We start from the raw sequence: 24,767 nt of genomic DNA on the forward strand, positions 1-24,767 counted from the left end.
ATAGAAGGACACACACACACACACACACACACACACACCCCTCCTTCAGGCTGTACTCAAATGAAACCTCCTTGGTGAGGCCTGCCCCATGTAAAACCGTACCCTCCCTTCTCCACACCCCTGACCCCCCTTCCTTGCTTCCTTTTTCTCCTTAGTACTTGTCACTACCTGACAGTGTATATATTTTACTTAGTTATTGTTTACTGTCTGGGTCCCCTAGGAGAATGTCCTGGGCAGGGATTTTATCCCTTTTGTTCACTTTACTCTGGGCCCACCGTGGTGCCAGGCACACAGTAGACACTCAATAGTAATAGTAAATATTTATAAAGCATTTTCCAAGGCAAGATTTTAAGCTCAGCCCGTGCATCACCTCACTGAGTGATATACCTCACCGCACAACAGCCCTATGAGGAAGGTACGGTTATGACTATCCCCACTTCAGGGAAGGGGAAAGTAAGGCCCAGAGAAGTTAGGTCATTTGCTTAAGGGCACTCAGAAGAGCTCGGGTCTGAACCCCGAGAGCCTGGCTCCAGAGGCCCGACTATTGTTTATTAACTGAGTGAGGAAATGAACCACCAGAGCCCCTACCCGACTCACAGCGCCCCCTCCCGCCAGGCCCGCACACAGGTCAGACATGCAGATAGAGAGGCAGAGCCAGTGAAAGCAGAGGGTGGAGGGGACTTACTGATCTTGGATCCCTGGGGCAGAGAGGCGCCCGAAACGCAGCGGTTAGAGTTCTGCCGTTTAGAGGGATCGAGGGTAACCCTGCAGCGTGAGGAGGGAGGTGAAGGGTGACGGAGGAAGAGGAGGAGACGTGGGGATACAGAGGCAGAGCAGAGCAGAAGACAGGTTAGGCCCCGTCAGCCCCCCCATCCCGCTCCCCAGACCCCACATCCCGTGGGGCTCACCTTCGGGTCAGTTTGGAGGTCAGCTTGGTGAAGAGGTTGGTGGTGGGGCGGGGCCGCCCAGTGGGCAGGGGTGCGGCCTCATGGGCCAGTGTGGGAGAGGCGGGGGGCCCATTCTGCACGCCCCCACCTGCCCCGCCCCCTGCCCGCCTGTCCCGGACCTGGCCACCGTGGAACGTGCTGCGGACGGTGGAGCCGCGTGCCAGGCGGCTCCGCTCCCCTGATGGGGGAGCCAGGCTGTGACTGGAGGGGGAGGCGGGGGGCACCCGTGGGGTCCCCGAGCTGTGGGCAGAGAGGTACAAGTCAGGGTGGGGCCTTGAGGCAGGCCAAGTCCCCAGCCCCCTGCTTCTCCACTTGTCATTCCTGAGATCAGAAACCTCTAGCAACCTGGAGCTCAGAGACAGGGCTGCTGCGTACATTACGCAGGCTGTACGCTGTGCAACCCTAGTATTGTCTTACCACCTTGTCTCAACTCCTAAGTCATCCCTCCTTCAAACTATCCTTTCTTTAAACTCTGCCCCCTCCTATCTGTCCCCTATCCCAATTCTCCTCCCTCCAAACTCGGCAGTTGAATAGATTCAGATACAGTTTTGGATGAATCGCTTGCCGTTTGCCATCCAAACCTCAGGAACCAAACCAACTGTGCAAACACTTTGCTATTATTCAATCGCGGGAAAGGAATAGACGTGAACGTCAAGGGGACCGACATTCATTATGAAAACGTTTCAACAGGTGAAAAGAAAGAGGAAGGCACCCTCTCCCTAACTCTCTCAAGATGCTGTGTGGGCAGAGGTGGCTCCACTATCCCAGGACCCTCCTCTGGGCCCTCTGAGGCTCCCAGTCCTGACAGCAGGAGCCAGACCTCCAATTTCTATCCTAGGGAGCCGGGACGAGCCTGGATCTCAAAGAGGGAGCCCTGATTGGCAGGTACCACTACCTCTCTCCCAGAATCCATACACCTTGTTTTACTCTTAGTGACCAAACCCCTTAGAGTATGAACATTGCACATGGCTGCCCAGCCAGATACTACATTTCCCAGCCTCCCTTGCAGCTAGGGGTGGTCATGTGACCATGCTCTGGCCAACAGAATATAAACAGAAGTGCTTTGTACCGTTTCTGGGTCATGCCTCTAAAAAGAAAGCAGTTTGCACTCCACTTTCTTTCCACCCTACTTGCTGGTTGCGAAATAGTGGTAACTGGTGCAGTGGCCTCAGATCCAGAGCTGGAGCCTCATGTTGAGATTGGTCCTGAACCCTTGGAGGACACTGCCTCCTACCTCTGGATGGTTGCATCACAGAGGACTAAACCTCCATCTCATCCACTGCACTCTGGGGTCTTTTCATTCCTGAATCTATAATCTAACTATACACTATCTCTCGGCCAGAACTGGGAGGCCATATATTATAGTGGTTACAAGTACAGATTCTGGAGTCAGTCTGGAATCTTTGCGCCTTGACTTACCAGCTGTGTGGCCTTGGACAAGTTACTTAAGCTATCTATGCCTCATTTCCTCAGCTGTAAAATGGAGATACCATGATCGACCTCATAGAATGGTTAGGGGCATTCAACTAGCTAATGTACAGAGGCCTGGCACATGGTTACTGCTTGAAACATGTTGGCTGTTCTTATTTTTATTTAACAACCACTAAAAAGCTCGTACTCATCAAATGCCTTCTGTGTCTCAGACCCTGTGCCAGGTACAAGGACACACCTGATCTCCACTGGATCCCTCTAATAGGGTCTGGAGGCAGAGAACATCAGCCCCATCTTACACAGGAGGAAATGGAGGCTCAGACACCTGCCGAAGAGCTAAGAGGCAAGATTCAAACTCAGAGCCGAGTAGCCACAGAATCACTGCCCTCAACCACTCCATTACCTTGCCCCCACCAAAGAGTAACACCTGCATCTGTTTATCAGGTGCTTCCCAGAGGGCACCTCGGCGTCATGCCTGCCTGTCCTGGTGGGCGGCAGTGTCATTATCCTGAAGCCTGCCCCGCTCCCAGACTTGAACTGTGATGTGAACCAATTCATTCCCTTTTTATGCTCCAGCCAGTCTGTACTGGTTTCCCTCACATGCCAGCTGAAAGAGACCGAACAGACTCAGGCAAAGAAGTTTGAAACCCAGCCAACCAGAGGATGTTGAAGCTGTGACAATCTGGGGCTTCTCTCCAGCTCTAAAAATGGATCATTCAAAAAAAAAAAAAAAAAGAATCAACTCAGGTTCCCAAGGCTCGTAGGCAGAGCATGGGGCAGACTGCTTTCCTGGTGCTGATGAGTAATTAATTAAGGGTGGAGGATTTTCAGGGGAGTCTGGGAGAGGGAGGACATGGGTAGATTCTGCCAAGGGAAGGGCAGACACAGACTCCCCAGTCCCCATGGCACCCCTTCCCCGCATCTATCATCTGAGATCAAGGGGGCCCTGCTCACCTACACCCCACTGCCCCCTCCCTGTTGCTGCCCTCCCTCCATACCTGTTTTCTTTGCCATTTGGCAACAGGGATGGGCGCTCAGCCCCCGGGCGTTCTGTGCAAACGTAGGTGTTTCTGCGGGTCATCATGCTTGGGGGGAGGTTGTTCTGCAGGAGACAAGGCCAGGAGGAGAGTGAGGGAGCAAAGGGACACCCCTTAATCCCCCTTTACCCTCTATGGCCTCCCTCATTAGGAACGAGGCAGGGAGGACTTCCCTGGCAGTCCAGTGGTTAAGACTCCGTGCTCCCAATGCGGGGGGCCCGGGTTCGATCCCTGGTCGGGGAACTAAGATCGCGCGTGCTGCAAGGCACAGCCCCAAGATAATAATAATAAAGAAATAAATAAAAATAAAAGGAATGAGGCAGGGGCCTGTGTGTGAACTGAAAGTGAGTAGGTGGTTTATTGTACTTTGGCTAAAGACATGAAGGGTTAGTGGGCCATCCCAGCAATGCAGGCTGAGAGTCACAGAAGGCCTTGGAGCTGGGAGGACAGAAAGTCAGGGAAGGTTCCCCGGGGGCAGCCTCGCCCCCCTCTCCTCTCCCAGCTCTCCCCCACCTCTAGCCACGTTAAACTTTGAAAAACATACTTATTCATGCCGTGCTGTCTCTCCTGATAAAGGCCTTTGCACGTGCTGTCTTATCTGCTTGGTTATTCCTCCTGTCTTTCCCTCTGACTCACTCTTAGGTATCTTTCAGGTGTCAGTTCATGACATATCCGCGCCCTGGCCCCAGGCTGAGTCAGCTGCACTCCCTGCTACAGCCTTGATCACTCTGATTGACCACATCTGCGGTCCCCAGCCCCTACTGCACGGAGCTCTCTGAGGACAGGAATGGCATATCAGGATTCTGTTGCCTCACAAAATGTGTTGGAAAGCGATCCCTCTTCCTTCCCTCCGGAAGTCTCCCTAAGTCGGGTATTATTCCTCCTTTCAGTGTGTGGAAGACTTCCACCAGCTTAAAGCCATCTGGGTCTGGAGTTTTCTTTATGGGAAGACGTTGAGACTGTTCAGGTTTTCCATTTCTTCTCGTGTCAGTTTTCGTTGACTGTGTTTGTAAAGGCATCTGTCCGTTTTGTCTAAGTTGTCAAATTTATTGGCATAGGGTAGTTCCTAATGCCATCTTACTACCTTTTCGTGTTAGAACAAAGTTCCCTTTTTCACTTCTGATAGCGGTAATTTTGTGTTTGCTGTATTTTTTCTTTTCTTTTTTTAAATTGAAGTATAGTTGATTTACAATGTTATGTACTGTCTTTTTTATTAATTAGTCTTGCTAGGGGTCCATTAATTTTATTAATCTTTTCAAAGAATCAGACTTTGGCTTGTTGATTTTCTCTAGGGTACATCTGTTTTCTCCTTTATTGATTTCTTTTCTTCTCTTTATTATTTTCTTCCTTCTACTGCTTTTCTGGGTGCGCAGGGTCAGGGGGTAATTTGCTGTTCCTTTTCTACTTTCTTAAAGTGTGGGTTTATTTCAACAATTACAACAGCTCTCATTCATTGAGTGCTTACTGAGCCAGACACTGTGTGAAGACTGTACAAGATCCTCCCAACAACCCAAGTTCTTTGATGAGCTCATTTTCACAGGGTGGAACAGTGAAGCTCAGAGAGGGGAAGTTACTTGCTCAAGGTCACACAGCTCATCAATGTAATTCAAACTCTGGTCTCTGTAGCTTCAGCATCCTGACCACCTTCCTGTAACTTGTCTCCACCCTTGTCTCTGATGATGAGGATATTTTGGTTCCCTTAGCTTGTATTATATACTGAGGAGCTGTAGAAGCAACGAAGCCAAATGCTACATTCCCCAGAAACTCCTCTGCAGCCCAGGTTCTGGATGTGAATGGGTTCTGCCAATCTTTGCACTCATGAAGATCTGGAAGGTGGAAAAGGGGTGACAGCCACTTTCTTGCCCCCTTTGACTTGGGCTCACACAGGCAAATCCGTGAGATGAGGGTCTTTGCTTCAGCAGGGCACCAGTGCCGGTTCTCCAGACTTCTGGGCAGCAGAGGCTCTTCTTCTGGAGAATGAAGTTTCTGAGTCTTGCATTGCCGCCATGACTGTATGTTCTTGAATTCAACAGAGGTAGAGGTGGCCTCAGAGGTGGCAGCTCCCTTGGTGGGTCAATTCTGCTGTGGCAGTATGTCATTCTTGTAGGTCTTGTCTATTGCCTGCCCCTCCAGCCCTTCCTACAATTGTGTAAGCACCACACCTAATTCCCCGTATTAAATCCTTCCCGTCGAAAGCACAGAGTACTTCTTTCTGACACTGAGTCCTAATTTATACACTAGAATCAAGTACAAGCTTAGGCAGAGAGAGCACTCAATAAATGTCTGTTGAGTGAACGACTGAATGGATAAAACAAAGAGTCCCACGTGGTGGTCTGGGGAACAGGATGGGAAACGGCAGAGTCTGAAAAATGTGACCCAGGTGGCATCGATAGGCTGGGCCACAGGTGGCGGCACCCCTGGTCCCATCCCCCAGCCCCTCCACTCACAGGGGTGCTCGTACTGTCCTTCCGCCGCTCTGGGATCTCTGCCTTGTTGGGGTTGTGGGCGCTGCTGACCATGGGGCTGGAGGGGGGCAGCCCTCGGCTCCCGCTCCCCGCGGCACTGCAGCTCGCCTTCCGGCCTGGCAGGCGCTCCTCCTTCAGCTCCGCCTCCCCTGTGCTGGTTGGGCTGCGCTTGGGGTGCAGGGGTGCAGGGGATGGGCCACCTGGTAGAGGGAGGGGACAGTTTAGGGTTGGCGTCACCTGGAAAAGCCAGAACGTACTCCAGATGATCCTTAGAACCTTAGAATTCCTCACGTAGGCTACAACCTTTGCATGGGCCATTCTGATAATATCTAAGTGACAACGTATACACTGACCCAGAAGCTCCACATAAATGACATGACACACATACAGGTTATTCACTGCATCCTTCTTTTTTTTTTTCAGGCCAAAAGACTGGGAACAGGCTAAATGCCCCTTAATATGGGGATAACTAAGTAAGTCAAGATATTGTCACACAATGGAATACTATGCAACTATAAACAACGTTCCAACACAGAAAGATCTTCAAGATAGATTGTGAGGTAGAAAAGGCAAGGCAAGGTATGAGGTCTACAGTGGGCTATCATGTGTATAAAAAGGGGGAAAAGGGCTTCCCTGGTGGCGCAGTGGTTGAGAGTCCGCCTGCCGATGCAGGGGACACGGGTTCGTGCCCCGGTCTGGGAGGATCCCACATGCCGCGGAGCGGCTGGGCCCGTGAACCATGGCCGCTGAGCCTGCGCGTCCGGAGCCTGTGCTCCGCAACGGGAGAGGCCACAACAGTGAGAGGCCCGCGTACCGCAAAAAAAAAAAAACCCAAAAAACAAACAAAACAAAACAAAACAAAACAAATTTTGTCCTTTAGAACATCTTGGGAATTTACAGTTTTAGAACCCGGGGGTTAAACTTGTTCTAGAACTTCAGAAAGTCAGAACTTCTGCATGTTAAATCCTCAGGAAACTTAATGCACAAAAGTCCCAGAACCATAACGAGCTCTACAATGACAGACACGGGGCACTCATAAACTATCTTTTGTCCTGAGAACCCCAGAACCCAGAAGGTCTCCATGTGGGTTATTTTTAAAGGTTACCATGTTCTAACCATAGGATGTTGGACTCACAAGCTTCTTAGGGACTCTCTGGGCCAATCTCGCTATTTTATAGGTGGGGAAAAGGAGATCCAGGGGAGGGGAACGGCTTGACCATCCAGAACAAAGCAGGTTCTGCTCAGGACTGATGCTAAGCTTCCCTGACTCCCCTCTCCCTGTACTAGTGCCCGTCCCAGAGTAAAGAATTTCACCCCTAGAGAGAAGTAGGGCTGCAAAAATAACGGAAAGTTGGAAATCACCTTGGCAGTTCCTGAACTGTTAAACGTAGAGTTACCATATGACTCAGCAATTCCACTCCTAGGTACTTGCCCAAGAGAAATGAAAACAGACATCTACACAAAAACTTGTACCTGAATGTACACAGCAATGCTATTCACAGTAACCAGAGGTGGAAACAACCCAAATGACCCTCAGTTGATTAATGGATAAACAAAATACGGTATATCCACGCAATGGAATATTATTCGGCCATAAAAAGGAATGAAGCACCGATACTGCTACGATACAGATGGACCTTGAAAACGTGATGCTAAGTGAAAGAATCCAGTCACAAAAGGTCACATACTGTATGATTCCATTTATGTGAAATGTCCAGGCTAGGAAAATCGACAGAGATAGTAAATAGATCAGTAGTTGTCAGGGGCTGGAGGTTGGGCTGGATGGGAGATTTGAAATAGATGAATAAGGGTTATGGAGTTTCTTTATGGGGTACTGACAATGTTCTAAAGTTGACTGTGGTGAAAGATACACAAATCTGTGACTATACTAACGCCACTGAACCGCACACTTTCAATGTATGTGAACTGTATCTCAATAAAGCTGTTGAAAAATAGTGGGGATGATTAACATTTGATGAGGGTATAGGCAAGAGACCTCTTGGAAGTTCCCACGTCTCATTTGTGGTGGTAGTGGTGGTGGGTCTATTGTCTGCGGGGGATGAGATATATGTTAGTTGCAGAATGTGGGATACAATCAGGTGTCTGCCCACTCCCTTCCCACTAGTAAGTAAGGAGGAGAGGCCAGAGGGCAGGCTCTCAGCAGCCATTTTGTACAATGTGTCATCCTGTGTCCTAGTCAAGTGGATTAATCCCAACTGGACCCTGATATCAAGTGGACCAAAGAGATTCCAGCTATTATTTGAGCTGGCCTCGAAAACCGAGTTGTAAGGAGTTAAGAGACTGGGAAAAAGATAAGGCAGGATATGTAAGAAAGAAAGGAAAAAACAGACAAGCAGAGAAGAAGCAAGACACAGAGTGTCTGCTCTGGGTCTGGCTGCTTTTCCAGTTTCTAATCCCTTACTGAGCCTGACTGCCTCCAAATTTCATGCAATGTCCCTGCACCTTTATAAGGCACTCCTCCCTTTGTTGCAGTTGGTTCTCTGCTTGCCAGCCAGAGAACCCCGACGTAATGCAGGTCCAAGGCCCTGGGACCAGGGAGGGCGTGTGAGGGTGTGGGGCCGACACTCACAGAAGTCGCTGTGCCTGCGCTGGCGGTGGTAGGTGGAGGAGGAGGTCCGCTGCCCTTTGCTGTGGCTGGTGCCTTTGCTGGAGCTTGTTCCATTGGTGGTGTCGCTGGGCGCCCGCACCCGTGCCAGGGCCAGCCCCGGGGTGCCCCGGTCCCCACCCTCCTGCAGGAAGATGACAGATGAGGAACCTCAGCCCCTGTCCCCTCTGCCCCAGAAGTCCCCCCACCCCGGGCATCGCGCATCCCAAATGTCCCTGACGCCTTCTTACCTCAGTCTTCCTGCCCAGCAGGAGGTAGGTGGCGGTCACTTCGTTGTACTTCTGGCTGGTCAAGGCCTCTTTGATTTCTTCCCGCGTGTAGCCCATACCCACCATCACCTCTGGGAGAGGGGCATGGAGAGGAGGTTCAGTCTTCCCAGATCCCTCCCTTCCACTCGTTTCTGCATCACATAATGCCTGCTCTTTGGCTTTTCCAGTGTCCATTCCTCCTTCTGCCAGCAGCACCCTGATTTTCCTTGGAAGAACATTTCTTCCCAGCTCAGATCACCTGGCTGACTCCTGCCTGCTCCAAGCCCCGAGGGCAGGCATATAACTCAGGTCTGGACCATCAGAGTGTTCCATCCCCAAGGCCATACTGGTTGGTTCAGGGTGGGCAGATGACCCAGGTATGGCCAATCAGAATGCTCCATACCCAAAGCCACAGTGATTGGTTAGGGTGGACATATGACCCAGTTCTGGCCAATAAAAGTGTTCCATCCCCAAGGTCAAATTGACTGGTTCAGGGGTAGTCAATGGGCACCACCCTAGGGCTTCTATTGGAACATTAGGAAAGTGGCTTCTCTTCCTGATGGGGTGTCCAGGCCACTAGGATATGCTGCTGTCAGCTTGCTCCTGGCGGGGAGAGCTGCCTGGGAAAGAAGCCACCACTGAGAAGATCCCTAACAACTGTCTCTGAGCACCTGGATCCAGCTGTGCCTGAAGGCTGATATACCCTGGCCTTTTCAGTTATGTGAATGAATAACATCACTATTAGGTTAAAACACACGAAATTGCTGGCATTAACAATTTCTGAGCTATTACAATGGCAATTTCACACGGTTCAACCTATTATTATTATCTGGTTTAAGCCAGAATGGCTTGGGTTTTCTGTTACTTGCAACCAGGAAGTCCTGATTAATACAGTCAGATCTGATGGTGGCCTTGGTTTCCTCAGCTGTAGAATGAAGGTTACTGGATGGTTCCTGAGGGGCTCTTCCAGGGCTAATGCTTTTGGGGTCAAATGTTCGAGGGCTCCAGGCTGAAGGGATTGGGACCAAATGGCTGGAGGGTGAGGCATGTACCAAGATGGGAGTTTTTCTCAAACACGCAGATTACTGATGGCTTTGACCAAACTCTTCTGGAAGTGACTGTGATTTCCTGTGTCTTAATAGTCAAAGCTAACACAGAAGCACTTATTACATGCCTGATGTAAGTGCTTTATATAAATGCATTCATTGACTATTCATAACAAACTTATGAGATAGGCCCTCTGATTATCCCGTTTTATAGATGAAGAAACAGAAGCACAGAGAGGGGAAGCCACTGGCCCTGGGTCACACAGCTAGAAACTAGCGGCGCAGGGACTGGAGCCCAGACTTCTCTGCTCTCCCCAATTGCCTTGCAAACTTCTGTGATGCACTAACCAAAGGGGTAGGTGCTGGGAAGCTCCTACCCCTGGCTCTGGAGCCTATGGCTCTGCTCTCCCTGACCCTCACCGATTCGCTTGGTGTCCCCGAAGTCCTCCTCGGGCTCTGTGTATGGCTTCAACTCCTCACCCTCATAGCCGATGTTGATCCATTTGTCTTTCATGATTTGCTACAGGAATCGGGAGCAGGACAGGGAAGGGGAAAGAGAGATGTCAGAAGGAACTGGGAAAAATATAGCTTCCCACCTCCCACGCAGGCCCCCGAATGGGGTTCCTGCCCTGCCTTGCCCCCACCTCCAAGGCCTAGCGCCCCAGAATCAAGAGCTTCCTGAGAGCTAGCACCTCCTCACCCTATCCCTCACCCACCCAGCTGAAGCCTCCTGAAGCCACCCTTCCTCCTCCGCATCATCTGGGTCCCTGGCACCCTGTAATCATTCTAGGAGCTCATTAGCTAATTACTGGCATGTCGGGGAGTGGGCGAGGCTGTTTGGGGGGCGGTGTCAGGACGGGCCTGGGAGCCTTTTCCTGGGCTGCCTGTCTCCCCTCACCTTCCAGCAGCGGGTCGGGCACGGGAGAGGGAGGAATAGTGTCAGCCAAGAAGGCTTCAGTGGGAGGGGTGTGGGGCTGGAGGCTTAGCTTACCTCGAGAGTACAGCGTTTCGCTGGGTTCAGCACCAAAAATCTCCGCAGGATGCTCTCACAGTCTGTTGACATGTAGAAAGGGACCCGGTACTTCCCTCTGAGGACTCGCTCTCGCAGCTCCTGGGGGGATGGGGTTACTGGGGGAGGGGTCCGCCCCGCCTCCCCACCCGTTTTCATTACACACACACACACACACACACACATCTTTCTCCCAATCCCCCGACAAAAGTGATAGGCGCTCCAAGTCCCAGCCCTGACGCAGTGGGAAAAACCCCACCACTTTTCCCGACCTCAGTTCCAATCTGTAAAATGGGAACGTTGTCATAGATGCAGCAGTTTTCAAAAAAGTTTTTTTAAAAAGTGATACAACTTTTCACTCTGAGTTAATCTTACAGAGAGGGTGAGTTCCATAAGCCAGATAAGAGGGGAGGTGGGTCGGTGAGTCAGCCTCTGGGGCCTTAGTTTCCATATCTGTAAACAGGGATCACAGCACTCACTCCCCAGGCCAGGGTAGGAGTGAGTCTGTAGAAGTAAATGCCTAGCACGAGTCATGTCCAGAGCAAGTACCTTTTTTTTTTTTTTTTTTTTTGACCGTACCTCATGGATTGTGGGATCTTAGTTCCAGCACCAGCGATCGAACCTGGACCCTCCGCAGTGAAAGCGCGGAGTCCTAACCACTGGACCGCTAGGGATTCCGCAAGTGTTTTTTTTTTAATTAATTAAGTTTTGGCTGCATTGGGTCTTCATTGCTGCGGGCGGGCTTTCTCTGGTTGCGGCGAGTGGGGGCTACTCTTCGTTGCAGTGCATGGGCTTCTCATTGCGGTGGCCTCTGTTGCAGAGCACGGGCTCTAGGCGTGCGGGCCTCAGCAGTTGTGGCACGTGGGCTCAGCAGTTGTGGCTCACAGGCTCTAGAGCGCAGGCTCAGTAGTTGTGGCACACGGGCTTAGTTGCTCCGTGGCATGTGGGATCCTCCCGGACCAGGGCATGAACACGCGTCCCCTGCACTGGCAGGCTGAGTCCCAACCACTGCGCCACCAGGGAAGTACCCGCAAATGCTTTTTTAATACTAGGTTTACAAAAGGGGAGGAGAGAGGGGCATCCTGCCCCCCATCCCCCATGTCTTTCCAAAAAGCTATGAGGCCCTGGCAGTTTCAAAGAATGAGCACTGATTTATATGCTGACTTTTTTTTTAAGGGCCTCTTAGGAGGGCCCTGCCAAGGTTATGAAAGAAAAAATAAATTCCACACTCCATGGCATGGCAGACTAGGGAGAGCCCCTTCCATCCTGAATAAAGAACTGAGGTAGACAGAAAATGGAGGGTAGGGTGAATGGGGGAAGGGGTCTCTTGGGGTGGAGCCCTCTGCCAGGGCCTGGGCTGGGAGCTCCCTCCGGGGGCCTTCTCCTAAAAGGGCTGGATGAGGCCTGTGCCTGGGGAGCCTGCAGATCATCACAGCCTGAAGGGTCGTGAATATTTCATAGTAATGAGGATTGCTTTCAGAGCACTCACCCGGTGCTGGGCCGCGTTCTCAGTGCTTTACACACATGACATCTGTGTTCACAAGGATGCTGTGAAGCAGGGTTGTGACGCCCCGTTTTCCAGACAAGGAAACTGAGGCCCAGAGAGGTTAAGTCACTTGCTCTGGGACTGTGCAGCCAGGAAATGGCAGGGCCAGGGTTCAAAGCCAGGCAGTCAAGGCCCGGAGCCTGTGCTGTGTAACCACCACTCCACGCCGCCTCTGTCACGTGATGGTGAGAAGTAGCCATCAGGCCACGGACACCACCACCAGGGCAGCTCCCGAGCGTGACACCCTGGGCAGATGCCAGGTCCCTGTGAAGGGCTTCACACACCCAGTCTGGCTGTAACCGTCCCCATCTTACAGGTGGGGAAACAGAGGTTCAGAAAGGGACTTGTTCAATGTCACTCAGCAAGGAAATGACAGAGCAGGGATCTGCCCCCAGCTGCATGTCTCCTTCACCTAGCAAGGCTTGGGGTGCCTGGTGGGGAAACTGGGACAACAGGAGGTGACAAGGGCCTGGGGCAGGTGAGAGGCAGGTCTGGCCCTTTGGAAAGTTCTCTTGGCTTCATGCGCGGGGCTCAGAAAGATTATTCTGTGATCTCAGCAAGTCCTCGAATCGCTGCTGTGAGGCTGGTACCCTAGGGTCCTCACTGAACAGAGGTGGAGACAGCCTCGGCGGAGTTGGCTGCTTGGCCGATGCCACCGTGACGAAGGGGTCCCCGTCCTCATCACTCAGGGTTCTGCTGGCCTGTCCTCGGCAATGACCTCCCTGATCCCCTGACGGCTCCTCACGGCCACATCAAGCAGCCTGAGCACCCCCGCTGAGGAATTCCCACCCGAAATGCACCACCTGGATCCAAGCGTGAGGACACACTGTGCAGCCCAGACTGAGGGAGGTTCTTTCCGCGATGACTGGCCTGAACTCATCGCTGCCGTGCCATGGAAGACAAAGAACGGCGGAGGGACTGTTCCAGATGAGAGGAGACTAGAGACAGGACAACAGAACGCCATGAGGGCGTCTGAGCGGATGCTGGAGCAGAAGACACGGTGGCCAAGGATATTCTCGGGATGACCGATGCAACCCGAGCATGGGCCGTGGCTTAGAGGCCGGGAACACATCAGCGCTGGATTTCCTGAGCGTGATCGTGGATGGGGAAAGGCTGCGTCTCATGAGATCCCTGCTGTATGCAGCCTTTAGGGATGAAGGCGCATTGTGTCTGCAACTGATTCCCATGTGTTCCATCAGTAACGGTGATGACAGCGGTACCATGAGCATATATAGACACTCACGTGGCACACGTGGCCGCAGGCAACCAGAGCATCTCCTGAAAGGTACACACCTGTCCCCGGTTCTAGGCCGACAACTTCTCTGTTGACTGGCAACGTTTCAGAATAAAAAGTTCAAAGGGAAAAAAAAAAAATCCGCCCCAACACTACAACTCAGCCCACGCTTCCCACCCCTTCCACAGAACGGGCCAGCATCTAGCGCGCTATGTATTTTGCTTATTATTTTATTTTCTGCCTGGCTCTGCTGCAAGAATGTCGGTCCACGAGAGCAGCGTCTTTTGTTTGTCTGTTTAAGTGCACCATTCAACGGCTTTCAGTATATTCACCGAGTTGTTGCAACCATCACCAGAATCCGTTTTAGAACGTGGTCATCAACCCCCAGGAGAAACTCTGTAGCCCAACCCCCTCTCCTCCCTAGTCTCAGGCAACCACTGATCTGCCTTCTGTCTCTGTGAATTTGCCTATTCCAGACATTTCCTAGAGGGGGAACCCACAGCGGGTGGTCTTTTGGGACCAGCTTTTCCCACTTAGCGTGTTTTCAAGGATCGCCCGGGGAGCAGCATGTGTGAAGGCAGGGGTTTCTGTCTCTTTTGTTCACCCTGTGTCAGCAAAACTTAAAACAGAGCCTGACCCGTGGACGGTAAGCAATAACTATGTACTGAGTGAATGAGTGAGTGAGCGGGATTTGAACCCAAGCCTGCTGGCGGCCAAGCCCACACCCTGAACCCCGACACAGCCTGGACCACTTGGGCTGGCCGTGAGGCTGTGGGGACCTGGGTCCTACCTGACCCCCATCATGCCCTGTGACCTTGGCCCCACCCCTCCAGCCCTCTGCAGAAGAGGTGTTTAGGGGCCCGACCGTGAGGGCCAGAGAGACCCTCCCCGGGGGAGTCACAGCCCCCGTGCCAGCCCCGCCCAGCACCTTGAGGTTGTGCCCGTCGAAGGGCAGGGAGCCGCTGACGAGGGTGTATAGGATGACGCCGAGGCTCCAGATGTCCACCTCCGGCCCGTCGTACTTCTTGCCCTGGAACAGCTCCGGGGCGGCGTATGGGGGGCTCCCGCAGAACGTGTCCAGCTTCGAGCCCAGCGTGAACTCATTGCTGAAGCCAAAGTCGGCGATCTTGATGTTGGCCTCGGCGTCCAGCAAGAGGTTCTCGGCCTGCGAGGCAAGGAGAGGGCAGACGGTGGACGTGTGCGGCGCCAGAGCCAGCTGACCTGGTCTGACCGTGGCCCTGTCCCTTATTCTCTGTGTGACCTTGGGCAGTGACTTTACCTCTCTGGGCCTAGTTTCCTCATCCATAAGATGGGGATAAACATAATCCCCACCTCACAGGGACGTTTGAGAATTAAGTGAATTATTCCGTGAAAAGTCCTCGAACGATTATTCCACGCCGAGTAAGTGCTATATAACGTTAGCTCTATTATCCCGTGTGGTCTGCAGAGCTGGAAGTCCTCAGGCAACCTCCTGCCCTTCGCAGAGCCTCAGTTCGCCCAGCAGGAAAAAAACGAGGACGGATCGCTCAAGACTTACAAAAATGAAAACAATCATTTTATATAATATTTATTACGCACCTACTATGCGCCGGGCTTTTAGACTCTCATCTTTAAGAGTGGCTACATACAGTGGGGTTAAAGGACAGATTCCGGAAGAATCCTAGCTTCAAATCCCAGCTCCACCACTCACTCACTGTGTGACTTTGGGTGGATTACCGGCTCTGTCTGTGCCTCAGTTTCCGATGTGTAAGCTGAAGGGTCATCATAGCACCTGCCTCACGGGCAGATGCAGGCTTAACCGGAAAGTGCTTACCACAGCGCGTGGGACAGAGTCAGCACTCGAGAAATACTTTGTGCCGTTATAAGGTTTTGTCTATTTTTGGCGGCACGTGTTTGTTATTTGCCATTTCATGGGGGAGGGAACTGAGGCTCAGGGAGGCCACCTCATGCCCACAGCATGAAAGCGGCAGAGTTGGCATCCGAAAGAGGCCTGCCATCTCCACAGTCCGAGCGTGGAAGGAGCGGCCGGCATCCCGCCTCTCCCAGCTTGTTGTTGACTACAAACTGACGCATGAAGCACCCTTCAGACTGCTGACCATGCCTCGCCCCTCCCAACCACTGCCCTTCCCTAGCCCAGCATCTCTGGCTTCCTCCCGGTCTCCCTACTTCCTGGTGTATTTCAGCACCACCCTTCCCCACCTCTGGCCCAGCGAAGGGATAGAACCCACACAGACACACACTTCAGAGGGATCTCCCCCAAACCTCAATCTACTGGCATCTCTGTCTGGCTCAGTGGTGACACTCCCCCTCGTGGCATTTGAGGCTCCACAGTTCAGCCCCAACCTCCCTTCTGGGTTGGTCCCCGTGGTTGGTCCCCCTGAAGACTGTATCCCCAAATCCCCTTTCAGCCACTTCCAGGACCTTCCACCAGGGAGCGTGCCTCCTCCAGGTTGTTCACCATGGATTTCCCCACCCCCCACCCCCGGCCGCTGCAGGACAAACTCCAAAGCCTCCAAGGTGCCTCCTCAGGGGGTCGTGTGGGGACATCAGGGCAGTAGAGAGAGAGGGAGTGCTTCAAAACGTCTACAGCAATTTGACAATGGAATTTTATGTTTTTTGAATCTATTAATAATCATTTTAAAAATCGGGCTTGTATTTTGCACATCTTTCTTTTCCTTTCATTTTTATTATACTTTACCAAAGTACCTGTCCGCAGTGGACTGGGCATTGCAAATACTCAAACAAACCTGGTCCTTTGCTACAGAAACCTTGAGAAGCACTTCCTTAAGTACTTAGACCAGGGCCTGGGACACAGAAGATGCTCAAGAAATCACGGTGAAGACAACAGACAGCTTGATTCACACCAGACAAACGTTTCTCTCGCTGGTCTAGGACGGGAAGTCCTGAGACAGGAGGTCCTCTCTGGGTGGGGCTGTGGAGCAGGGGCCCTGGGACAAGGAGCTGTCCCTACTCAGCTCGGCCAGGCAGTGGGGGTAGGGCAGGGGGAGGCCCTGCTACGTCCCTTCCCTGAGGGGCACTAGCCCTCCCAAAGGTCCTTCTCAAGTTCGAAGAGGCTGTGATTCTAAGACCCGGGAGGCTGTGTGACTCTGGGGCTCTAAGATCTCAATTCTTGACGTTTCCTGAATATTCTGCAGTCTCCCGGAGGCTCGGGGAGTGACTCAGTCTTTATTGCATTCCAGTGACCTTGTCCGGGATGCATGTAACAGTCTGAGGCTGTTCCGGGGACACTTTGTTTCTTTTCCCTTTGTTCACTCCTCCTGTCCCCATCCCCCACCTGCTCCCCCATCAGCTGGCCTTGTTTTTGCCACAAAAGCTTGGGAAAAAGTCAAGGGGCTCTGGATGCTAAGGGAGGAGCAGGAAGGCGGAAGGAAGGCGCACACGGCGGAGGGCACAGGGCACCCCAGGCGGCGGGGGCGGTGCTGGGAGGCTCACCTTCAGGTCCCTGTGTACAATGTTTTTCTGGTGGCAGTAGTGCACAGCCGACACGATCTGGAGGGCGGGGGGGGAGGAGAGGAGGGGAGGTCAGTTACTTATGGCTCCCAAACCCCTCGGCCTCCCTCAGAGACGCCATGAACCCGCCCCTCAACTGAGCCCTGGACGCTGGGCCTCCCCAAGCACAGGCTGTGATGCTGGCGCCCCTCCCCACCCCCCAATTCGGCCACAGCAGGAAGTGATGTGGGACCTGCACAGACACACACCTCCACCCGGACACCCGGACACCCTGGTACCCAGACATCGGGACACCCTCCCAGCAAGGACATCAGCACCAAGACAACAGGACGGGCCCCTCCTGACGTTCACGTCAAGAAACACGCGTGAGAACATCGCACAGCTATAGACAGACACGTGGCCCAACATACCAGGGCTTAAGCCCCGCGCACCCAGTACAGCGGCGTCCAGCAGCTGGACAGTCCCGGACCAACACCCTCGCTCAGATCTCCTCACCCACCAAACCCTCACACCTGAACGCCCTCTTACCCATCTGGGCACCCTCACTGCCACACATCTGACACCACACGCCCTCTTACCCACAAACTTAAGATACCCACACTTGGGCCCCCCTCACCCGTACACCCCAGCTGCCATATGCACTTTTACCCACACAGCTACACACCTATATACCTGGGCACCTACACTCCTACACTCACACACCTCAGCACCCTGGCACCTGTGTGCCCTCCTAGGCACACTCTTATATACGGGGCACACCTTCATACCCACACATCTGACACTGGCACACCTGGGCACTTTCATGCCTGACCCTCTTGCCCACCCACCTGGGTACCTGCATCCCTCCACCTAGGTACCCTCACACCTGGGCATCTGCACGCCCACAGCCACCCAGCTCTCCACCTTCACCCCCACCCTGCCTTAAGCCACGCCCCCAGGTCCTTGGACAGCCCAGACCCACACCCAGCAATCAGACCCTCGTCCCCAGGGACTGGGGTTCCCTCCCAGCCCCACCCGCAGCTGTGACCCCAACCTGTCGGAACTTGGCTCGAGCTTCCTTCTCCTTCATGCGGCCGTGTGACACGAGGTAGTCAAACACTTCTCCTGCAGGGCAGAGGCCGAGCGGGGTCAGGGCGGGGCATGGGGGGCGCAGAGAGCAGGGCGGGGAGGGGAGGAGCCTCACCAGCACTTGCATATTCCATCACCAGGTACAGCGTCTTCTCTGTCTCGATCACCTCGAAGAGCTTCACTGCAATGGCCCAGGGATGGGGGCGGGGAGTTACAAGAGAAGAGACCCCTCACCCTCCACCAGCACTTCGTAACTGCGCATGTGCTGACCATAACACCCCTTACTCAAGAACATTCGATGGCTCCCTACTGATGGCAAGATTTTCCAAACTCCCTGGCCCCACTTTACCACCTTCTCCACTTCCTCACAAGAATGTCAGCTCTATGAGGCCAGGGGTTTCTACCTGTTTGCTTTACCGCTGTGCCCCGGAGTCTGGCACATAAGCAGCCCACTCAGTAAGTATTCACTGGGTATATATAAACAAACGGATGAATAAATGCTACGGCCACATTCAGGCCAGGCTAAATCCTGCTTCTTTTGTAAAGACCCCACTTTCCCCACTCTGCCTAATCAGAACGACAATGACAATGGCTGCCGCTGATGACAATGACAATGGCTGCCACTGATGACAATGACAATGGCTGCCGCTGATGACAATGATCAGCCCAGCTCCCACAGCTTAGCTCCGAACTAAGTGCTTTGCACGCATGACCTTACCCAATCCTCGCAATGACCTTGAAGTAAGCCCTCTTATCACCCCCCCGCCCCGCTCCAGAGGAGGAAATTGAGGCTCAGAGAGGTTGAGTGACTCACCCAAGGTCACACAGCCAGGGAGCAGGGATACTGCTACGAAAAAACAGGTCTTTCTAATTACAGTAACGGCCAGTTCTCTCCTCCCCCGACTCTCTTTTCCCAAGTGCCCTGGTTGGTATCCACCGAGCCCACTCCCTTCCCCTCCTCACCGATGTTGGGGTGGTTTAGGCCCTTCATGATACGGACTTCTCGGAACAGCTGGAAGAAAGGAAGAAAGAGAAAGATGAGGGTGGGCCGTTTCGAGGACCCTCTTCCCAACCTTGCCCCTGCCCTGCTCCCTCTCCCTGGGCCTCACCTTCTGCAGGCTGCTGGGGTTCAGCTGGGTTTTATCGATGATCTTGATGGCGACCTAGAGACGGAAGAAAGGGGGGAAAGGTCTAGGTACCACAGGCCCTCGAGCTGGGAAAGGTTCCCCCAACCCAGATCACCCTAGGATATCCTTCCTTTGTCCCTTTTCAGAGACAGCTCTCAGCCTGGGCCATTCTTAGTGGAGGTGGGCTCTGAGCCTCGTGACCTTTGCACATGCTGTTCTTACCATGTCCAGTGCTACCCTTACTTCTGCAGGGAAATATATCCCCTATACCACCATGGGGCCTGGGTGGGGCGGCTCCAAGGGCCTGTGTGAGTGAGTGTGAGGGTGACTGAGACCTTGAGGGGGCCCCTCTGGGAGGGCATCTCAGACCACTCACCCATCAGCATCTTTGTTTTGAAGGCACAAACTGTGGAACAAGAAATAATAACCAGACCTCACATCTACTGAGCAGTCACACGGGCCAGGCCCTGGTCTACGCGCTTTACAAATGAGAACTCTCTAGATCCTCATGCCAACCCTATGAGATGATCCTCATTTTACAAATGGGGAAACCGAGACACAGAGCTGTTCAGTCACTTGGCCAAGGTTACTTGGCTGCTAAGTTTGTGGGCTGGGACTTGAACTTATGCAGCCTGACAGTCAACCTCTTAAACACTTAAAATCTATAGAAAGCTTTGAAAGAGCTTCGAGGTAGTCATCATGGGGGAAAAATCAGAACGTTACTGAATCCTCTTTGTACTTATCCTGAAGTTTAGTGAAGTTTTTATTTTGAATTTCACACTGGGGTACAGCACTTCAAGAGCTGTAATCCAGCTTAGGTCTTTAGTTTTCCCAAAGGGTTTTGGGGTCACCCCCCCAATCACCCCAGATCCACTGGATTACAGAACTCTTCCCTCAGGAGGCTCTGTTCCTTTAGAAAACCCTGGAATCACGTTCAAGACCACATGAGAGGAACAATGTGCTCTTTGTGGGGGAAGAGGGTCCCTTAGCTTTCTTCACACTTTCACAAATGAGTTTTTAATCTTGTCAAGCACTTTTTATGCTAGTATTGAGATGATCATATCGTTTCTGCCCTTGAACCTGTGAATGTGGCGAAGTACATGAATAAATTGTCAATTTGAAAAGAACCGTGCATTCCTCGGATAAACCCAGCTTTGTCACCACACAGCTTTCTTTAATTGATCTGTCAGATTCTTTTTGCTAATGTTTTAAGATTTTTGTACCTATATTCACATGTAAGACGGGCCCACAATTTTATGCCTTATCTGGTTTTGTTGTCACCAAAGAGCACATAAAATTCTTCTGGCAGTGGAACCTCTTTCTTTAGTCTCTGGAGATATTAGCATAAAAATGAAATGTTTGGTACAATTTGCCCATAAAACCATTGGGGCCTGGTAACTTTTGTATGTATGGCACAGACAGCGTGAGGGCAGGATGAATTGCTCCAGTTACTTTCTCTAAAATTGAAAGAGAGAGGTGCAGAGGGATCATAAACCCACCCGCCGTCTTTTTTTTCCCATTAAGTGTGAGTTAGATGCGTTCTCTCCCTTTCTGCAGTAATGTTGCCATACTCAGTACATATACCCATCCTGGAAGGTGAAGTGGGGAGAGTGAGACTGTGTAGACATGAATAAACCTCTTGTGTTCTCAATCAAGATCACTGGAAGATTTGGTGGGACCAAAGTCCACCATTAAAACAGGGAGGTGGCCTAGGTTTAGATACAAAAACCATATGACTTCTTAGAAACAGTACACACGGCTTGCCTGTGATCTGAGACAGCCCAACAATTTCAGGGATGCCTGAAATTGGCTCCCTTTTCCTACCTGAGTCGTTCTGGGAAAATGTGAGATGTTCTATTGTGAGAGTGAGAGATTTACATGTGGTCACAAAGCAAAGTGAGGGCCAAGCCCGACCTCTCCCTACCTCCCACCAAGTGCCAGGGCTGCAGGATTCTGCCCCGAGCCCCGCCCTCTCCCCTCACTCACCTCCCGGCCGGTAAGGATGTGCCGGGCCAGCTTGACTTTGGCAAAGTTGCCCTTCCCAATGGTCCTCAGCAGGCGGTAGTTGCCTACATGGGGCTGCTCTTCAGGACAGGAGGCGATGGAGTTTCGGCAGCGGGCACCCAGGGAGCGGCTGGACCAGGACGGTCCCTTGTCCGAGGAGCGGCCAATGCCCAGGGTGCCATGCTGGGCGGGGGAGATGGAGCATGAGAGGTGGGCAGCGCCCATCCAATCCACCTGTGTGCTGGGGCTGTTAACTCCAGCCATGGCCACCGGTCCCCTCGTGGCGCTTTTCAAACCCACGCCAGAGAGAAGGCTTTGGGTCCCCCATATTTCTCTGTGAAAAGACACCTCCAAGAACAAAGATGCTGAGGCTCCCCCAACTCTGCAGCACCTGGGACCCCAGGTATCAGGTCTCTTCTTCACCCCTCCCTGCAATCAGTCTACCCACTCCCCCAACTTCCTTTTCTAATTACTAGAACCTCCATCAGCTCCAAGGTATTGTATTCTAACGCTGCAGCCCTCAACCCCAATCAACGCCAACTCAGTCTGGACTCAACCCTCTAGCCCAACCCTCACTGCTCCCAGCATTCCATTTTATCCATCACTGTCCCCATCCAGCCCCCAGTTCTATGGCAAGCCCATATTTCAACACCTGACTTCCAGTTAACTGCCTGCAATGCTTTCTTTTGATCCTTATTGCCCCAAATTCTACTCCAAACACTGTAACCAACCGTCTTTCATTTCGCCCTGACACTGTAGCCCCACATTGTTAACCTTCCTTCTGTGGGAAACTTTGTTGCTTCCTTGCTGGGGTGGGCGTGGGGCGGCACCGCCCTGCTGCTCCATCGCCGCCCTCACCCGCTGACTCCCACGCTACATACACCACGATCTGTCCCCGACGTTGCGTTCCTGCCATCCTGCCCCTCCTGGGCCTCTCTCCCCCGCAGGTCACCTGCCTGCTCCAGGCTCTCCTGTCCTGATTGTGAGCCCCAGGGACTGTGCCTCCCTTTTAGCGCTGGGGCCCAAGGTGTGTGTGACAGAGGCCCTGGCCAAGACGGCTCGGCTCAGACCCTGGGCTGTCCCTGCGCCCTTCCCAAGGCTGGGGGTGGGACACAGGAGGACACAGGGAGCTGAGGAAGACAGAAGGCCAGGTAGGCAACGAAGAGGAGGACCCGGGCTGCTCCTTGCAGGGATCTGCTGGGCCACTTAACAGTGATGAGGCTCACCATTTAATGAGCACTGGCCATTAAGGCACCATCATTCCCATTTTATAGGTAGGGAAACTGAGGCTCAGAGATGGGACCTGAACCCAGACAGTTTACCCCAGAGTTGACGTCTTCACCGCTGCCGTGCGACACTGTCTCACACTCCTGTCATTTTTATTAAGTAGGCTTTACTATTGGCCAAATCCTGGGCATTAAAGCACCTCATCTGCATTTAATTCCTACAGTAGCCCAATGAGGGCGGCACCTGTATCCCCATATTCCAGAGGTGAAATTGAGGCTTGCAGCGAGACGGTGCCTTGTCAAGGTCACACAGTTCATTAATAAGAAGCAGAAAGGTAATGCTCCCCACAAGGGGCAGAAAGCCAGCCGCCACTGCTGGAGCCCTAACCACATGCCTGCTGCTACCACGCCTTCACCTGACTTCCACAGTGGGTGCAATTATGATCCGCACTCTCCACATGGGGACCCTAAGGCTGAGGGCAGGGTTAAGTACCTTGCCCAAGGTCACAGGACAGGTGGAGCAGAGTGCCTAGGATTCGAACCCAGGTCGGCTGACTCCTGAGCCCCCAGCTCTTTCCCACATCCCCCACCGGGCTACTCACAACCCCAGGCCTCCTTCGCGGGGAGGGCAGGAAGGGAGTTGGAGATCCTAGCAGATAAGACCTCTGATTCTCACCCAGATAAGGGCTTGGAGAAGAATCCCCAGCAGGTGGTACTAGGGGAGCCAACTGGGGCTGGGCTGGCACCCCACTGAAGGCAGCGTGGCTGAGGGACCCCTGCAAGGGGCAGCTGGGGCAGTGGGTGACAAGGCCCTCAGGGGCCGGGGGCGGGAGCTAAAATTGGCCGGCACCACCAGCTGGCCTGGCTCCCTCCCGCCGGCTGGTGCCCCAACACCGGGTCTGTTGCTAGGGAACCTCCAGAGAAGCTGGGTGGTGGGGGGCCTGGAACTTGGGGTGGGGGAGCATGACCCCACATGGCTGTCATCATGGTATCCAGGTGGCAGAGGAGGGGGCTATGACCTCAGATTCCAGACGGAGAGAGGTGACCCTCTGCCAGGACTGACAAGCAGGTCTTACAGACTGGAGCTGGGAGGAGAGGGGAGAATTAGCCTTCCCGAAGTCCCCATGATGCACAAATCTGAACGATAAGAGGAGGAGGAAGTGCTCGTACAAGCCCTGTTTTACGGATGAGGAAACTGAGGCTCAGAGAGGTGAGGTAACCTGCCTGAGGTCACACAGCTAGGGACGGACAGAAACTAGATTTGAACTTACGCTTCTCTAAAAAATCAAAGTCATGACAACAGTAATAATAATAATAGCAGCTACACTAGGCCTGGCCCTGTGCGCCTCGCTCACATAATCTCTTTGGCTCCTTATAACATCCCTAACAGGGAGGTGCTACCATCAACCCCATTTAGAGGTGAAGAAACTGAGGCTCCGAGCAGCGAGTGGGTCTGCAAGCTCCCATAACAACCAATGACAGCCCTGGGTTGAGGATCATATCCACACTCACAACAGCAGCGGACACGTGTGGAGTGCATCCTATGGGTCGGGCTTTGCCCCTATCATCTCGACTAACCCTCTGAGGGACTCAAGCCATCACCCCATTTTGCGGGGCAGGCAACAGGCTCAGAAGGCGAGAGCCAGTTGCCTGAGGTCACAGTGCAAAGTGGCTGGCAGAAGCAGCACAGGAACCCAGGCCTGTGGGCTCCTTGTCTGGAGTGACTGGGCTGGGGTGGGGGAGAGGTGGGTTTCTCAGCGAAGACTCCAAATCAGAGTCTGGCCTGCAGCATGATGGGTCGTGATGGCAGTGGTGGTGGTGATGGGGGATCTCTAGGAGGCAGGGTCCTACAAGATGAAGGGACAGAGACAAATCTCTGGTGGGGATCTGGGGCGAGGGTGGCTGAGGATTGGCAGGGACCTGGCAGGAGGCCTGGAAAGGGACGAAGACTCCAGCTGGGGAGGAGTCTGGCATTGGTTGGTGGGAGGGTCTTTTGAAGCAGTGAGAGTAACCAGAAATCAGGGAAATCGGCGGCGGGGTGTGGGGGGGGTCGTCTCTCTGGGATTGTTCCTGGCTGTGGTGTAGGGACAGGGGGGTCTGGGAATAGTGGGAAGGGTCCAAGCCATGGGACAATGGAAGTCAGGAGACAAGGATACCTGAGCCAGGGGCCTGGGTCTTGAAGAAACTCCTAGAAGTCTAAGAAAGGGGTTTCTAGGAGCACTCGGAACCAGAGAGAAGTCCAGGGGCCTGAAATCCTGAGGAAGGGGCTTCCCGGGCAAGGG

General features: G+C 53.0%; 1 protein-coding gene across 2 annotated transcripts in view; it reads right to left on the reverse strand.

Annotated features, from left to right (window-relative positions):
* Positions 1–21,523, reverse strand: part of MARK4 (microtubule affinity regulating kinase 4) — a 23,901-nt gene extending 2,378 nt beyond the window's left edge. The window contains exons 1-15 of one of the 2 annotated variants that reach the window (XM_024768141.1): positions 21,242–21,440; positions 19,238–19,291; positions 19,092–19,140; positions 18,244–18,309; positions 18,094–18,164; positions 17,043–17,099; positions 14,518–14,754; positions 10,792–10,911; positions 10,221–10,320; positions 8,737–8,846; positions 8,471–8,630; positions 5,863–6,080; positions 3,377–3,480; positions 909–1,187; positions 686–765 (exon numbers count right to left, since the gene is read on the reverse strand). In XM_024768141.1, coding sequence (XP_024623909.1) covers positions 686–765; positions 909–1,187; positions 3,377–3,480; positions 5,863–6,080; positions 8,471–8,630; positions 8,737–8,846; positions 10,221–10,320; positions 10,792–10,911; positions 14,518–14,754; positions 17,043–17,099; positions 18,094–18,164; positions 18,244–18,309; positions 19,092–19,119 — 1,630 coding nt within the window. In that variant the 5' untranslated portion in view covers positions 19,120–19,140; positions 19,238–19,291; positions 21,242–21,440. Of the gene's footprint in view, positions 1–685; positions 766–908; positions 1,188–3,376; positions 3,481–5,862; positions 6,081–8,470; positions 8,631–8,736; positions 8,847–10,220; positions 10,321–10,791; positions 10,912–14,517; positions 14,755–17,042; positions 17,100–18,093; positions 18,165–18,243; positions 18,310–19,091; positions 19,141–19,237; positions 19,292–21,241 lie in introns of both variants that reach the window. The other variant, XM_024768140.1, reaches the window with a different exon arrangement.
* Positions 21,524–24,767: the final 3,244 nt, after the last annotated feature.

Source organism: Neophocaena asiaeorientalis, unplaced genomic scaffold (genome assembly GCF_003031525.2).
Source record: "Neophocaena asiaeorientalis asiaeorientalis breed wild unplaced genomic scaffold, Neophocaena_asiaeorientalis_V1.1 scaffold629, whole genome shotgun sequence".
NCBI lineage: Eukaryota > Metazoa > Chordata > Mammalia > Artiodactyla > Phocoenidae > Neophocaena > Neophocaena asiaeorientalis.